The sequence below is a fragment of the Urocampus carinirostris genome, chromosome 7 (assembly GCF_059441175.1).
Source record: "Urocampus carinirostris isolate Australia breed hairy pipefish chromosome 7, RoL_Ucar_1.0, whole genome shotgun sequence".
Classification (NCBI taxonomy): Eukaryota; Metazoa; Chordata; class Actinopteri; order Syngnathiformes; family Syngnathidae; genus Urocampus; species Urocampus carinirostris.
The window spans coordinates 38,462,560-38,481,288 of record NC_142355.1 but is presented as its reverse complement, the minus strand read 5'-3'; the positions used below and the strand labels follow the sequence as shown (position 1 = coordinate 38,481,288).

The 18,729-nt window shown below is 40.7% G+C and overlaps 1 protein-coding gene across 1 annotated transcript in view; it reads left to right on the top strand.

The window, feature by feature from the left end:
• tmem86a (transmembrane protein 86A) overlaps positions 1–18,729 on the top strand; it is a 25,460-nt gene extending 6,731 nt beyond the window's left edge. The window contains exons 2-3 of the mRNA XM_088340897.1: positions 7,890–8,154; positions 12,898–18,729. Of these exons, the coding sequence (XP_088197023.1) occupies positions 7,890–8,154; positions 12,898–13,325 (693 nt within the window). The 3' untranslated portion in view covers positions 13,326–18,729. The remainder of the gene's footprint in view (positions 1–7,889; positions 8,155–12,897) is intronic.

The window sequence follows — 18,729 nt, the reverse complement described above, 5'->3', positions numbered from 1 at the left end:
AATGTTGTGAGGTGTAACTTGGGAACGCACAACTTAATAACCAACCCATCTGCCACCTGTCTATCCAGGTCATCCTATTGTTGCACATCTCTATAAATATAGACAATTACAGGTGGTTTGGGTTTCTCTGTATCATCTTTCTGACACTTGAGTAACATAAATTCAACTAAATAATGGATATCCTACCCGTGGGAGGCCATTCTAGTGATACCCCTTGCTTTCAGGGATATGAGGACACCTTTATGTGAATCATCCTCCTGGACACTTGCAACTAAATTTTCTTTGGAAATTGTATCCTTTTTGTGTTTTTGGCTATATTTTTTGCTGTTATTATTTCATTCCTTAAAAAGACATTGTGTAGTGGTAAAAACAACTTATTTTATTAAAAAACAATATTGATTTGAATAATAAGCAAAAATACTTAATTATTATATAAACATGCAATCTTTCAAACACTCTTAGGTCAACAATAAATAAATATTTTAGGTGACACGAGGGAGCTGACATGATTGTCTTGCTGCTAAGACACACGAACTATAACAAAAATGTGCATTTTCTAAAAAAATACCTTTAGGTTGAGAAATTTGTATTCATTTAACACAATATAAGGCTTACCTAGAGGGAGCTGACATAATTGTTTGCCATCTTGCTATTATGTGTACCCCCCAAAACCAAAAACCTAGTGAAAGGCTGGGCAGTAAAATTTGGAAAATGGTGCGATTTGGTCACTTTGAGTTTTTATAGTTCGTATTCTTGCTTGTGTTGTGTAGTACTCGTCTTTTTTGTTGTACTAAACTATACACTGACATCTAGTGGTTCAATGATACACACAGTCCATTTAAGACCACGCAACAAAACATGCACAAATTCCACTAACCCGTAATTGTAGAACAGACTTAGTGTAGAATAGGCACTGAAAGTTGTTTTGATAACTTTCCAAGAATAAAGTGCAATTGCACCTCCATTACACTAGGGAACAGCGGTGTCCTCATGGGCAGAGTTTTTGGTTTATATTTGGCCTTCACACAGTGCATTGAGCACAGAGTATGAAACTTTGACTATGAAGTGTTTACACCGAGTTGTAGCAGACCCTCAAGTGACCCCGAGAAAAAATATTGAACACAGATGCAGTGACAGAATAGAGACGGGTAAAGAGACAAACAAAAGTCCCCTTCAAAAAGCTAAGACGAGGATGTTTGACAAAGTGTACAAAGTCAAGTCAAGTCATTTTTATTTGTATAGCCCTTAATCACAAGGAGTCTCAAAGGGCTGCACAGGTTATTGCACATACTATTATTTCAGACTATTATTACACCCCTAATCTGGAACCGACATGAGGGCAAGGAAAAACTCAAAAACCTCAACATGAGGAAAATGGAGAAACCTTGAGAAGGGACCGCACATGTGGTATCCCCCTTTCAGGATTACCAGACAGCAAAGGATGTTGCAATTACAAATAATACTGAAATCTCATCTCATCTCATCAGCCGTACCGCTTATCCTTATTAGGGTCGCGGGGGGGCTGGAGCCCATCCCAGCCATCTCCGGGCAGTGGGCAGGGGACACCCTCAACTGGTTGCCAGCCAATCGCAGGGCACACAGGGACAGACAACTCATTCACTCATTCACACCTAGGGACAATTTGGACCGGCCAATTCACCTGAAATGCATGTTTTTGGAACGTGGGAGAAAACCGGAGTGCCCGGAGGAAACCCACGCAAGCACGGGGAGAACATACAAACTCCGCACAGGAAGTCTGGAGCTGGATTTGAACCCATGACAGGTTCCCATGACATGAACTGTGCCGCACAAGAGCTAACCGCTGCGCCGCCGTGCTGCCCATAATACTGGAATATTGTCCATAAAAAGTATAGGTTATTTATATGCTATAGAGTAGAAGTGTGTTTTTAGCTTAGATTTAAACATTTCCACTGAGGATCTCAGGGGGAAGAGCATTCCACAGCACCGGTGCCCGGATGGAGAACGCTCTCGAACCTGAGGAACACTTCTTGGCTCTTGGGATCACCAGTAGACCGGCGCTCTCAGAACGAAGGCTTCATACCGGAACATAGGGGGAAATCAGATCTGAAAGATATGAGGGTCCATGTATGATTTTGTATAATTCTAAGAGAACCTTGAAATCACATCTTATGCTAACAGGGAGCCAATGCAGGTTAGCAAAAATCGGCGTGATGTGATCGGACTTTGCTGTCTTAGTCAAAAGCCTCGCTGCAGCATTTTGTACCAGCTGAAGACTCTTGATTCTGGACTTCGGTAGACCGGAGAGTAGTGCATTACAGTAATCGAGACGGGCTGTAACAAACGCGTGAATTATAATCTCCGCATCCGACTGAGACAGCATAAGACGAAGCACTTCACCTCTACCACAGAGGGAGATGAGCAAAGACCCGTGGACTTGTTATGTTCAAAATCTTACCTGCGGAAAGCACAGAGCCCAATAAATTAAGCTGTTACTTAAGACAACACAACCCTATCACGCTGATAAGACTCTTTTTTATTTTGTCAGGAAAAATGTGCCACGCGTGGAATTTTTTTTTCTGAAGGGGGGAAAATAATTGAGAAGCACCGTGATAGTGAAAGGTTAGATATGTTTCCATAGATTGCATTCTTCCTTGTGTTTTGTAGCACTTGTTCCTGGTTGCAGTAGCCGATACAGCGACATCCTGTGGTCAAATATCATACTGTGTCCCTTTATTTCAGATTTTTGTGGCTCATACGTGTCTTTGTTTGTGTGGCAGTCAAGGTGTTTGCCAGGGTTTTTTCCTTTAGTTTTTGTCAAGTCGATTTAGGTTTATTTAAGTTAATTTAGTATTTGTCAGGTAAAGATAAAGATAATGACTAAATTTATTTATTTCACATTAATATATGCTATGCTAATTCATAACACTTTTTGCCATGAAATGAGAGTATAAATCTAGGTCAAAGCTATATTTCATAGGGAACATTTTAACCTTTAAAGCTTCCCAGATGTAATCATCTTACCGTCATTTTCTTTTTTTTTCAGAATACACTAAAATAAGTATTCCTTCTTTTTTAGACAGTTCCATTTTGCAGTTATGAAGTGAGAAAATAGTGTTGTGGGGAAGGAAAGAGAGAGAGAAACCGATCTGACTGGGAACGGAAAGAGAAAAGAACTGCTGATGAGGGCACACAATAGTAAACGAGCGGAAAGGACAAAAGGGTCACTCCGAGACGGGAAAGAAGATAAAGAAAATACAACTTCTTGTTCTTGGAACTGAAAACCCCAGAAGTTAACTTGCATAGCGGAATCCACTTGGATGAACTCAAGGCACACGCTCCATGCCAATTATAGACAATTAAAAAAGGCTGGTTATGTCACGAAGCGGAGCAAGAAACAGGAAATAAGGACCCATTCGCTTAGACGTACTCACAATTTATTGGGGAAAGAGGAGGATGGTGCGCACACTCGATCCGGGGATCGATGGTCGCGGAGTGGATTAGAAATCCAAACAAAAGAAAAGTTGTCTAAAACAAACAAACGGATCAGACCAAAAACAAAACAGGATCAAACGCAGGTAAACCTACAGACTAATTTCTCAGAGCCAAACAACTTGCAGAAATCTCACAGAAGGTTCACAAAAATCTCACAAGTTTAACAAAGTTTAACAAACGTTCAGGCCAAGCACAGTTAGAAGGAACGCGTTTAAGTACTCAAAAAGCAATCAGTCAATGCGCCTCAGCCGGTGTCCATGGGCGGGGCCAATTGGGCGCCGCGGCTACCGCGCCAGAATCCAGCGCCAACCGGCTGGGACCGACTGGGCGCCATGGCAACCGCGCCCAACGTGACAGGTTAACATTTTTCCATGGTTTATTTTTTTAAAAACATTTTTATTTCATAGTCATCTTAAACCAAAATTTAAAATTTCTCTGCGACTGATTCACCCCGTCCCACTCCTTTTGTCATATTCTGATAAGTTTATAGGTTAGTAGACGCTCAGCCTCACCAATGTGCCAATGTGTGACCAAATTATCTTAACTGCAGGATTCGTACGGGTGCTTGACATACTTGAAAAATCTTAAATATAAAATATATATATTTGGGTTCTCTTTACGATCGTGCCTCTCATGTTGGTGATTCTTTGAAAATATTTTAAGTTTTTTGTCTATAGGTTTGAAGCTGAAATATGGCAATATGTCAAAACGTTATTGGAGTGACAGTACTTTTGCACGGCACTATTTTTTGCAACCTATTTGCATAACTTTGGGGAGGAACACAAGACGTTCTGTGCCTAATTGAAAAAATAATGCTGTTTGGGAATACCTTTAAGGGTCACTCAACTTAACTTAAGCTTTCATTTAAAAGTCTGATCTCCCATTTTGAGCTGGCCTAAAAGGTCAGCTAATTCCACCTCCTGTTTGTCTAAGCAAAAACCTTATATGTGCATGTACTTCTCGACAAGGCAATACTGCTTATGATGGATCTGCCCCACTTTTGGAAAAACAACTGAAAAGGACATCCTACAGTATGTAAGAAAATAGTCAATTCTTCCTGGACTCTGCTCCCGATCACTTGACCATTGCTAAATCTAGTTGGTCTTCCTTCAGAGTTTCCCTTCCTCACGCATACGCCTGCTTCCTCTCTTATGCCCCACTTATTCTTTTATGAACGTCGCAGTCCAAATGCCTCTCTTGTTTTGTCACACAAAGCTCTCATAGAAAGGTTTTGGAGCAAGATAACAACAAGTCGGCATTGCAACATTCCCGAATATCAGCCGTATTAACCCAGCTTGGTGCCCCCCTTACCTCCTCATTCATCGTTCTCAACTTTCACACTGATGTCAATAATCTTCATCGGACCGGGCCACCCGTTGCGTTTCTGTGTTTGGACAGTCAATTTCCAGGACCATAGGTGGACATCAGCTCTTCATGTGTTGGGAAACAGCTTGGATTTTGGGGGCTTTAACAAAAAAAAGCAGGACTGTTTACATTAAAAAGAGTATTTGAGGTCAGAAGCATCAAGTGTTGAAGCTGTACTACAGAGAAGAAAAGGCATGTGGTTTTTCAGAAAAGAGGAAAAGAGAGGTTATCTGAAGTCAACTATTTCCACTGAATTTGAGGTTCATGTATATGTGCCTTGTTTCAGTTTTGTGCTGGATCACTTGCATACATAAAAATGCTGCAACGTTTAGCCGATGTTGTCAACAATAGCAGATAACAGAAATAAGCGGCAATGACTTCAAAGTACGCATACCGAAACTCCTAAAGTTTGGGGCCATTTTACTACAAAGTTTGCAAAGCAGACTTTGTGTATTGTGGCAATACCTTGGCTATACATGAACATTTAGAGAGAACGCACGTTGGACAGTTGAAAAAAAATGCAGTCTAACTCCCCTCAGTAAGATTCAAGTATAATTCAAGCCATTACGGTTTTGATGATAGGTAGTATACATTTTATATGCATATATTTTCCTGGAAAAGCTTTAGCGCTATCCCAGACTGTGCCTGGAAAAAAATTGTTTTAGACAGAGCATCTTTATTTCTGTAAGAATCAGCAATATGTTCAATAACAAAATGTATTTTTCATTGCACCAGTTTATTATCACTTGCCTCATATTTAAATCGACTTCATGCTAAATTTAAGGGAAAAAATAGTGGCACGATTATTCAACTAATTGTTGCGCTACTCAAACATTAAAATAGTCATTAGTTGCAGCCCTAATATACAATATCAGCCTGGAACTATCAAACAGGACTGCCATAAGACAAAACAAAACCATTCATTTGAGAAGCACTCTACTTGTGTTTACTGTGTGGCCCCTTCTCAGTGTTTCTTACTTTCCTCATGTTGAGGTTTTAAGTTTTTCCTTGCTTGCATGTCGGTTTCAGATAAGGAGATGGTGTAAATTGTGGCCTGTGCAATGCTTTGAGACATATTGTGATTAAGAGCAAATACATGTGATTTGACTTGACTACTTAGCAGTAATGGTTGACCAAACTCTTGGGTTTTAGTAAGTCTGTCTCAGGGGTTCATTGGAGCCTCTTCTGCGGGGGTCAAGCCACATTGACTCATCATGCCTATACACTATGACACGCCACGCTTGGCCGTCACTAGTTGCATAGATCTTGTGACATTGCCTGGCCAATCAGTGTTGGGTGGAATTTGGCACACTCAGGAGTGATCCAACCTATGAATGTTATCGTAGTACGTAGTGTAATTACTTTTTTTCATATTTCAATTTCTACTAAGGGTTAGGATTAGTTTTGACTGAACTTGGAGATGATTATTGATAAAATCGGTATATCACCGTTACGGAACGAAAGAGTATATGAATGGATATCTAATAAAAATCGGGGATCTTCCTGGGCAGGTTCTTCAAAGACCACCGTTTTACTCTTTCCATCCTCTCTTTCCATCCATCCATTATCTGCCCCACTTATCCTCAGCAGGGTCGTGGGTTGCTGGAGCCCATCCCAGCTATCTATAGGCAGTGGGCAGGGGAATCCCCAAACTGATTGCCAGTCAGTTGCAGGGCACACAGACATACAACCATTCACTCGCTCATTCACACCTAGGGACAATTTGGACCAGCCATTTAACCTATGCATGTCCATTTGTGTCACGATTGCTGAAGTGAAGACACCTGCGGCAGTCGTGTGGCGCGCTGGAGCGCGCTCCCTGATTGGCTGACGTATTGTTCTTAAGCGGTCAGCGCCCAGACCTGTTTGTCCGAGCGTACTTCTGTGTTCCTGTGTGTTTATGCCAGATTATCAAGTACTAAAGACTATTCTCTGTTTTGATTCCTGCCTTCGGTTCCGACCTGTTTTCTGCTCCACGTTACAACCTTCTCTCCTGCCCTGGCCATCGACCTGTCCGCTAAGATTGATTCTGCTTACCTGTCACGGAACTGCCGTTCCGCCCCAACGCTGCTAGCGACTGAAGCCCGCCGGCTTCCTAAGCCAGCTCTGTCAACTAATCAATAAAGATTCCTTTCAAACGTACGCATTTGAGTCCGAGATTCCATTCTGGGTTCTGACACATTTGGAATGGGGGGAAAAAAACGCAGTGCCAGGAGGAAGCTTACGCAAGCACGGGAGAACATGCAAACTCGGAGCAGGAAGGCTGGTAGCTGGATTTAAACCCAAAACGTCAGAACCTTGCTGTTGACGCACTAACCACTCAGCTGCCGTGGCGTCCCTCACCAGTATTAGAATAAATAATTCTTCAACATTATTTTGAGCAAAAAAAAGTGGTGGGACAAAGATGTATAATATAACTTCTCTAACTTTCCCCGTCTTGACAACTGTGTAATATTGACCTAGATGAGCTTTCAAAGTCTTTCAACGGATACTTCCTTTCACGAGCCTCATGTCCAGCATGGGTGAGACGACCAATCATGTCTGATGTTGACACACCCGAATCATTCGTGTCAACAAATTGAAAAGTAATTATTGCCAAGAAAGTCCTGGAGTTTGTTTTTTTTGTAGCTTTTTTTTTTTTTACAACATACCTTTGTGATCATTTATTTCGAGGATACAGGACGTACAAATAAAAAAAAAGAACAGACTTTGATATGAAAACGACTTGAGTAGCACTTGCTAAGGTCAAGGCATATCTGAACTGGTTTCTAAAACTGTTTTTTATTTTGAGTTCATACACGAGGTTGGTTTTGTTAGAAGGGTTCATTTTGTGCACCAGTGGAAAAACTATATGTCTTAAATCCTATTTTCTTTTTACACTTAAGTTAGGTTCGGTGAATGCATATTTAAAACTGGTGGGCTTTGGTAGCTACAACAGGGTTAAAAACCACTTAGACGTTGATTCCTGTTTTATTTTTATGGGTATCAATAAATAACAAAATCAAAGAACATCATCAAAATAACAATGTTCATATTTAATCTGTTTTTAGGTAAAGAGCGAAGGGCCGAAGCTGGTGCCGTTCTTCAAGTCCACCTGCGTTTACTTCGTACTCTGGCTGCCAACCTCGAGTCCATCTTGGTTTAGCGCACTTATCAAATGTCTTCCCATTTTCTGCCTTTGGGTTTTCCTGCTGGCACACGGCTTCAGCTTCTTGGGGGCTCATTCCAGCGCCCGCAAGATCCTTGCCGGCCTCATCTTTTCTGCTCTGGGTGACGCTTTCCTCATCTGGCAGGAGCAGGGATACTTTGTCCACGGTAAGTCGCACAAAACGGGAATTAATAAAAACCCTCAGAGTGCAATACTGGTTCCAATTTTAGAGAAAAATGACATTCAATTTTACCTGTAGGGAGTAGTTTTCTTTAGGTATTTTAGAAGACGGGCGCAAAGGGTCATGTGTTTGCAACTGCCTTTGAATACACTGAGAAAACACCTTCCATAGTGAAAGAAAAATCATGTTAATGATAATGGAGGTTTAAATCTGTGTATTTTTCTATAGTTAATGTAAAGCAGCACCAAGCTCACTTGCAATGTCTTCATAGAAGAAAAGCACCATTTGAAAAGTTGACCAATTTGTATGCCCTGGTTTAGCTGACCAGCTATTTTCTGCATTACAAGGCGCACCGAGTGATAAGTCGCACCCCCCAAAAACAGTTTTTTTGTCATATATTTTCCATACATAAGGCGCACCAGACTATAAGGCGCTACATTGGGAACGTCAACAAAACAGTCAGATAGTTTAGTCAAACTTATTAACCCCTTAACATTCCGACGGCTCGCAAAGAAAGCAAATACGTGTCTCAGACACATACGTACACGGTGTCTGTACGATGAATGAATGAATGAATGAAAACTTTTATTTTGAACATAAAAATAAAAACAGGACAAAAACAATGAGTTAACAACAGAATAATGTCACATAACATGTTCGAAAAGGGGTAGTCAGAAGCAGATGCTTATAAGATGTTACCAATCACTGAAATACGTCATTCCACATATCATTAGGAAGGTTAAACTCTCGGGATTCAAAGAATGCCAACCATTTCTTAGTTTCCATTTTCTTTTTTGCTGGCAAGTGTGCGAACAGCAAAGTAGGAATATCACTGTGCAGGGAAACGTGGTTCTTTACTGTGCATATGACAATAAACACTTTGAATTGAATTGAATTTAGAAATAGCCTCTTTACAGAAAAATCAAGATCAGTCTGAAACAAGATACTGGGAAAATATAAAGCCGGTTTAGCTCACTAAAGTCGTCTTGCAGCCATCACGTTCAATAATAATACGCAACCATGATCCTCTTACCTCCGTGAGTGTAGTTAATCCAACCATGTAAAATATTTACATAGTCCAAAACACACAATAATACCAACAAATAAAAGAAAAATTCCGTCGAGAAGCATCTCTGCATCGATGGACGTTGCTTGATGCTAGCTGTCTGTTTAGCCCCATAATTCCTATTTACAAATACAGACTAGTAAAACATGTTTTCTCCAGGCAACCTAAAAGTGATTCACATCTTTTTTGGCCAATTGCAGGCTTTGTTTTGCCCCGCTTTAGACTATGCGGCCTGTAAATGCTAAAAAGGACCCTCCTCCTTTACCTTGTAAGGTTTTAACATTTCCTAAACTGCAATCTGACTCCAAGGCACTTCACGTGTCTTGTCCAAACCCTTACAGTTAGAGCATGTCCAGAGGCCGGAGAAGTTATTGATCCGAGTATAGTCCACACATCAATTTATTTAGCCAAATCACATAGTTGAACGAATCAGGTCTCTGTCTGTGCCAATTTTACAATCTTGTTAAGGAGACAGAGCGACAAGAGTCCTGGGGCTCCTCTGTTATAATTCATGCCGATGGAATGTTTACGCCCCATGACCAAGCCCCTGGCTGATTGGTCCGCGCCGTGTTGATGCAATTATCCCAATCATCCTTCGAAGCATTGGGAGAAGGGTGATAGGTCATCACCCTTGCCTCCTGGCGAGGTGGTAAGTCATTGTTATCTAAATAAACAGAAACCAAAGACACATTACAAAGCACAGGGGTTTTTATGACAGCAGTCTCTTAGAGTTTGCCCTCAAACACTGAAGTCAGATTTTAGAACAAGTATATTTGACTTTATGTAAGATAAAACATTGTATAAAATAGTATATAACTTCATTCCCTCTTTTGGACTGATCAAATCAGTCCAACCTCCAAATAACTTTAGCCAATAGTCTCATCTTGTGACTATCAAAGCGGCGCTGCCAAGAGCGGCTGCCTTTTCCAGCAGCTGCCCTGTTGTTTTATTGTCTGCTCCTATCTTCGGTGTTTTTTCTTCCCGTTTTGACAACTACACTATGGATTACTTCTATCCTATGGACATGGGTTTCAACGCACAAGAAATGCGTGTATTTCAACTCCTTGCCCTGAGGAATTCTCGTGCCGGCGTGATGAAGGGGCCCATGGTGGAAGAAAAGCCGAAGCTAGCGAAGCGGCTAGCGGCGTTATAAGTCTTCGGTACCATCCGTAATCATGGTAAATGCGAACTCACGACCAAATATGACCATCGAGTGCTTTTTGAAAACATCGAAGCGCACAGGGAGCGCAGTTGCTGTGTTTTGCGGAAACGTGGCTCACGTTTAGCATTCCGGACGCTAACGTGTAGCCACCCGGAGCCACCTGGAGAAATCCGGCTTCAACGTCGCTAAACAGAGACATGAAAGCCGGGGGGAATCGGAGAGGAGGCGGACTTGCTAACACGAGGTGGTGTATCCCTGGATTCTCACAAAGAAAAGATTTCCATCTGCCGCAGGAATGTCGAACTTTTGGACTGGCGTGACGTCATCCACTCCGCTACAAGCACCCTCGGGCATCATGTTAATCTGTTAATAAACAACGGGGTAGACTGCTGGAAGTGTGAATTTCCCTACGGGGATGAATAAAGTATATATCTATCTATCTATCTATCTATCTATCTATCTATCTCATCATCTCATCTCATCAGCCGTACCGCTTATCCTCATTAGGGTCGCGGGGGGGCTGGAGCCCATCCCAGCCATCTCCGGGCAGTGGGCAGGGGACACCCTGAACTGGTTGCCAGCCAATCGCAGGGCACACAGGGACAGACAATGCATTCGCTCATTCACACCTAGGGACAATTTGGACCGGCCAATTCACCTGAAATGCATGTTTTTGGAACGTGGGAGGAAACCAGAGTGCCCGGAGGAAACCCACGCAAGCACGGGGAGAACATACAAACTCCGCACAGGAAGTCTGGAGCTGGATTTGAACCCACGACAGGTTCCCATGACATGAACTGTGCCGCACAAGCGCTAACCACTGCGCCGCCGTGCTGCCACTTTAGCCAATAGTGACCGATTCAAATGATGATTGACACATTGGTTAGGAAATGAAACGCCCGTGTATATATCCCAGCATACACCGCGGACAACTCTAGTCGGCGGCTGCTTGCCTTTGCGAGACCTTGCGGCTCAATATTGATCCATATATATATATATATATATATATATAATCTATAAGGCGCACTGTTTTATAAGGCACATGGTCAGCTTTTGAAAAAAAAATAAAGGCTTTTCGGTGTGCCTTATAGTGCGGAAAATTTGGTACTTAAAAATACATTTTTCACTGATCTGATCTAGTACAATAAGACATGAATACTAAATTTGAGACTATTGCTTAAATAGGGCAATTCTGTAATTTTAGTATGTATTTGTATGTATTTTACCAAACATACTTGTTGAAAATACTTTAAAAATAAAAATATTTTATAAAGCTTGTGCCTTGCTGGCAACCTGTTTGAAGTGTCCCTTCCCCACTGCCTTAAGAGAGCTGGGACGGGCTCCAGCACCGTGCACGACTCTCGTAAGGATAACCGGGGCAGAAATTGGATGGATGAATGGATTTTATAAAGCAGAATTTACTGTCAATGCAAAGAACCAAATTTTTCTCAAAATAATGACTATTTCACTGTTTTTATTTAAAAAATCTCGAATTTGTAACTGAGTTTTGCAATGTGACATTAAGACTTTTCCTTAATATTTGAGATATTTCACGTGCAAATTAAACACTTGTATGCTTATTTTTAGCCAGGCATTCTCAGATGGAAATATGGCTTAACCTTTATTGTGGGTGTTACAAAAAAAAAAAAAAAAAAAAAAAAAACTGGAAACAGCAAAATTTGGTATCGTCAGGCCTTTGCATTACAAATTTCATTTTAAATAAGAAAATGATTTAAGTCAGCAAGATTCCTACTTTGTTCAACAGCTACATCAAACAAAATACATAATTGAATAGATTTTCTTGCAATTCATCATGAGCAGAAAATTAGTATACACTAAAAAAATAAAGTAATCAAGTTGCCGCCTAATGATATGGTGAATGTAATTTTGTTTTGTTTTCCATTTTCATTTATGTGAAAGCAAACAGAACAATGCCCTTTAGCCCAGCTAGTGGTGGTGTATCTAAAAACTACAGTACTGTTGATTGGTTAACTTAGAATTTTCACTTTTGTTAATTACATTTATTTGCAAATCATAAGATCTAAATACAATGTGTGCACGGAACTTGGGGATCGCCAGGCAGGGCGAGGACGGGAGAAGGGGCGAGAGTCAAAGCTCTATCCTTGTCGTCAATGTTATGTTCAATAAGTCACTTAGAAAACAGCTCTGTTCTCTCTGTCGTTTATTTACAGTAGCCATTCTTATCACCACACTTTTCGGTAAACGCGCACTTTATGGCCTTGACGTCATGCGTTCTGTGTTTGCCTTTTTTTGCCGAGGATTTGCGTAGCAACATGCACACTTGTGGCGTCTGCGGCATGCTAGTACACCCGCTACTGTGTGTTCGACAGTGTAAGCGAGCTAATCCGCGCGCACACTGGCCGCTGCAAACTGCATGTGACTGCATCACATGATTTAGATATGTTTTAGGCCAGCAGATAAAGCTTTGCAGGCCCTGGCGGGCTACCGCTGTGTTATACTGATGTTCTCATTCTTTCCAGGTCTTCTGATGTTTGCCATCACTCACATTCTCTACTCGTCTGCCTTCGGCATGAGGCCCATCAATATACGTGCAGGCCTGGTGATCACCGCTGTGTCCAGCGTAAGTTACATGCTCCTCTACCCTTACCTGTCAGGCCCGTTCACGTACCTGGTGGCCGTCTACATCGCTCTGATCGGCTTCATGGGCTGGAGGGCCATTGCCGGCTTGCAGTTAGCCAACGACCTGTGGACCTGGACCAAGCTGTCAGCCTGCCTGGGCGCAGTTCTCTTCATGGTGTCAGACCTCACCATAGCTGTCAACAAGTTCTGTTTCCCCGTACCTCACTCGCGCGCCATCATTATGGCCACGTACTACGCCGCCCAAATGCTGATCGCACTGTCGGCTGTGGAATGCCAGGACGCCGAGGTTGCGCGCAAGAGAATATGAGTTGGTCGCCCCTTGTGTCTGAGACAAATAAGTGGTAATTGCTTACCCTCAAGTGGTCATGGACACATTTCACTACAATGTCACTAGCCTCAGCTCTCATCACTGTTGTTCCCATGGCAACGGAACCTCTGCGGTCTCTAATATGATAGTGTCACTATTTTATCCCCCTGTGATGCTGTGGTAGTATTATCTTCTGCCTTACACAGCAGAAGTCCACCCTGTCTTTTTAAACCCCAAATAGAATGCGCTGTGGAAACTTGTTTTGAGTGTAGGAGTGTGTTTTTTCTATCCCTTCGCAATATATTATCTTCAGACCCTTAAAAATTAACAAGTAGACTTTAGGGAGCTGAACTTTGCTATTCTATGCCGCTATCTCGTGGTTTAAAGTTATGATCGCAGCCTCAGTCAACTCATTCATGATGCGTGTGCTAGTACAAGCATCTCTTAGACACGCTCGAATAACCTCTTTTTTTCATCTTTTTTTATAGGTTTGAGTTGGCGTTGGGACTCTACTTAAAACAGGCTTTTTCTTAATTTTACCATATTCATGCTACACTATGGGCAGCACGGCGGCGCAGTGGTTAGCGCTTGTGCGGCACAGTTCATGTCATGGGAACCTGTCGTGGGTTCAAATCCAGCTCCAGACTTCCTGTGCGGAGTTTGTATGTTCTCCCCGTGCTTGCGTGGGTTTCCTCCGGGCACTCCGGTTTCCTCCCACGTTCCAAAAACATGCATTTCAGGTGAATTGGCCGGTCCAAATTGTCCGTAGGCGTGAATGAGCGAATGAGTTATCTGTCCCTGTGTGCCCTGCGATTGGCTGGCAACCAGTTCAGGGTGTCCCCTGCCCACTGCCCGGAGATGGCTGGGATGGGCTCCAGCCCCCCCGCGACCCTAATGAGGATAAGCGGTACGGCTGATGAGATGAGATGCTACACTATCAAATAGAATTTTTTTTTTGAAAATTATTAAATTGAAAATAAAGCATACGGGCTCTTTGTACTCAGTTGGCCATTGGTAACACTAACTTATAGGTTGGGTGTGTTGTTTAAGGCGTCAATAACAAGTTGAAAATAGAATAATTTTTTTGTTAAGTATGTGTTAACAATGCCCAACTGAGGTCAAAAAGTCTTTATAATTTTTTCCCCATGGCGGCTATCTGCTTTTTTCTTACTTTGGGCAACACTTTTCCGCGACACGCAGCACGTTGAGTGCAAGGAAGGGGGAAGGTTGGATCATGACTTTATGCTCATTATCACAGTTTTTTGTTAGTGCAGCATGAGAATGGTGCAAGTACAAAAAGGGATGTTTCAAATACAGTCCAAACGCTAATCTAAAACCCCAAAAAGATGATAAAAAGAAGAGTTTATTCAATCACGTCTACGAAACGCACGTACTTGATGAATGAACTGTCTGAGGCTGCAATCATGACGTTAAGCTAGTATATGGCGGCAGAGAGTAACAAAGTTTTAAATTCCGGACAGCACCTTTAATAGAGAAAATAATCAACTTTCAAATGATTGAAGACACCTCAAACAACTCGCCCTACCTTTTAACCTTTAACCTCAGCAGTAAAAGTGTCATTATTTGTAAGATTTGATATTTGGCACAATCTATATGGTCATGTGTAGCTTTGTCACATCTTTGTTCTCACATCTCATTCAACCAAAAAGTTAAAATAAGTGGAAGTTTTATGCCTTAGCCGAAAACCATCAAATTTAGTTGCCTTAATGGCAAACGGTCAAACTTTAGCGGTCTAAAAAAGTGATTTGTGCCCGACTTGCCCATCAACACGTTCTTATTCTGCCTTTCTCTCTCATGAGGACGCCGATTTTCTTTTTCTTTAAGGGGAATAAGATAAAAAAATATTAGAAGGAAATGCTACGAATTTTGTACTTTGATAGATAATGGATTTGTGGATTACAAACTGAGTAATCCATCCATTTGCATACATCTCAGTGGGCCGCCATTTTGACATGAATCCGCGTTGTCAACTAAAATTAAAATCAGATCTGCTGTTTCTTTTACACTGTGACAAGATCAAACAAAGATAACAGCTGAATGACAGCAATGTGTTTTATTTAAACATTTGAGTCAAAACACAATATTCCAATTATTATCACATTTGTATATTATGAGCAGCATAATGAATCACTTTATCCATCTGCGAGGGCAGACATTTTGTGTTTTTGTCAATTGAAAATGACGTCACAATCGTTTGGAAAAACTATTTATGCCTCACACTTTTCTGAACCACGGGAAATATTGTATAAGTTCCCTGTAAGTTAGTAATTTCCTCTGGTAAAAGCTTGATTTTCCAGAGGATACAGTACAGTATAGCAACTCTCATTGCATATTAAGCTGCTGCTTACGAAATTACTTTTTGAAGGCAGCCAAACTCAAAATGCTTTGATCCTTCTCATTAGTCAACTTACGATTTTGTATAGCCTCGATGCGATCTGCTCACTTATTACCAGGAATAGACTGTGGGCTATTGTGATATTTATGTGTTCTTCGGGGCCTATGGCTAACCCTAAACATGTCATTATCTAGCGCAGGGATGTCAAACTCAGTTCGGCTCCGGGGCCGGATCCAGGCTCTCTGTTCTGAGGATACTTCAGATTTATTTCTAGAGTTCATTTTTTGCAAATGTCTTATAATAACTTATGAATCTCATTGTTTAATGTGTAAAAAATACCGCAATTGTTATTGTAAGATGTTCAGATTGATAGAGCATCGACGTGGATTGTAGCATAGAAACCAAACCAGAATCGGAAAGAATCTGACGATGTATTTTGGGTTTCTGCTTCAGCACTAAGCCATGGACTTTAAGAACCCTCATATAAGGCAAGAGATCTTTGCACACACTGTTGTTGTTTCCATTCCACCACAATGAATCCGCAGGCACAGCATAGTGATGATCTTGATTTTATTTTTTTCAATTTACTCACATCAAAAGTTGTCAGAAATTGATTATATTTGTGACTGTTGTTTCACCATCTAATTCAGGACTGTCAAAATCACTTTGGCTCTTGGGCCAGATTAGTGAAAATATGTCGACTCCAAATTTTCGGCTTCGTTTTTTAGTATTATGCTCTATCATTCAGTCTACATTAGTAACCTTCCTTAAATATAATAATCCTTTATGACAAAGAATCCTATCTAAACACAACTTATTTACGCATTAGACTATCACTTTTATTTTAAAGCGAATCTAAGTCTGTGCGTAAATAAACCACTCCGACGATCGTGTTAGATTTTCCTTTCGGTCAAAGTTGGCTACGTACGGTTTGAAACAAGCTCATGTTTTTTTGTCTTATATTCTGGAGACTGATTGTGTTTCACATGTAGGAATAGAGTGCACGTTTAATCTAGTGTTTTTTTGATGTCAAAAGGTTGGCATGAACAGTACTGTATACATTTATCACAAACAATAGGTAAAACAGATTTTCATGTTTGCCATTGAATGTGTTAACGGGTTTATCTTAACAGTTGAGTGAAGGCAGTTTAACACCGGAACCAACTCACCATGTTATACAAACTCAACACTGGCCTCTACCGCCCGGAGAGAGCATTTGCATTTATTTCAAAATATCATAACTTTTGATAGAAATGACCTAGAGATTTGCTTCTTTTTTGACATACTCAGAAATTTCAAGCGGGCTGGATTAAACCATCCAACTGACCGGATACATGTTGGCCGTACGTTTGACATGCTTGATCGAGTTCCTCATCCTCTTTTGAGCTGTCAGCATAGAACTTGTCAGTATTATCGCTTTGTCAGTTTTTTCTGTCAGCGTCTTTTCAAAGTGTCTACCCAGCATTGTGGCATTGACCTTCCCTCAGAAATCTTCCTCATCTATGCATTTGTATCCTTGTTTGTCTTGAGATTGAAGTCGAACCATTTTGGGGGAGGAGGACGATTGAGTCGAGGGTTCTTACTCATCTTAGGGAATTTATGTAAGCAGCCCTTTGCCAAATAAAGACATGAACATTTTTTTTTACTACTTCTCTTGTCCGCTCGGCTTGAGTGCGTAAGACACAATGCTGCTCCGGTTATTTCTGTCCGGCAACCCTCACTAAGAAGCCATCTACGATCAAGTTTCTACTCTGTGATCTGAATCATAAAGCTGAGAGCTAATTAACATTCGTATCAAGCTGTTATCAGTATTTAAGACTTCAACATAGTTAACCAAAGCAATCGGATCCAATCCTTCCCAGGCAAATTACCAAACTTGGCTGTAATTCTCCCAACCTTCAGCTTTTTCCAATCGGGACTGTTGTTGACTGAAAATAATGAAATGAGGTGAAATACTCTCAGTCCATTAGCCTGTCACAGACAGGAAAGCCACTTTACGTCAGCCTATCAATAGGCTTGTTGTTTTGAGATGGGCCCAGAACCTGCCAGAATTGAAGCAGAATTTTCGGGTCTGTCCAAAACCCGTACAGTCATGTCAACAAGAAAATTGTGTAATATGGAGGTTCAGTTTGCTAATTTTTGGGCCATTTCTCTTGGTGTTCTCAAAATCTTGTTGTCTCACCGGTTTTCAGAACATGTTCGATAGGTTTTATATACACAACAACATATGTTGCATTGATTCACGGTGTTAACACTACATCGATAGAATGCAAACCTTGCTTGTGTGTTTTTTTCATGACTGAAATATTTAAATATCGAGATGGAAGTAATTTTGATATGGTTAAATGAAATCTTGGCAGATGTAATTGTTGATCAATTTTAGTAAGGGATGAAAGAGGAAAGCTGCTGTGTTAGATATCTTGTTTTTATTTTGACAAAATGTAACATATGTTTAACATTGAATCCAAGTTGAATGTTTTTATGAAGTTTTGCTGGAAGCTCCTAGAATTATTTTGTTTTTTAAATTGTCATATACAATTGTCCATAAAGAGTATTTCCCTTAAACGTTTTAAGTAAAATTTGTAAGGATGTTAAAACAATCGTATCCAAATGACAAATTTAATCTAGTGTGTGCTGCTATCATGATGTAACTCTTGAAGCAACAAGATGAAAAGAAAAAGAATGTTTTACTAATGATTGTCAAAGCACAATAAGACAATTTTTAAGTGTGAAGATTTTTATTTCAAGGCATTTATTGTTTCAAATTCAATTTATTTTCAAAATCTTTCTTCTACTTTATTCCGAAATCTGAATCTGCATGCTCTTTTGCCTTCCGACGGCTATGTATAAGCATAATTTAACTTTATTTAATGTAAAAGTGCGTCAATGTATTTTAATATTTTATACTTGCCTATAATGTCCTTAGTTTTCACTTGTGAGTTGTTATTTCTTTCAAGACTGTCTAAGTAATCTAAAATTCCTGGCTGTAGTTAAACTGAATGTGAATATCTATCGAATAAATAAATGCAATGGCAATGCAACTTGAAA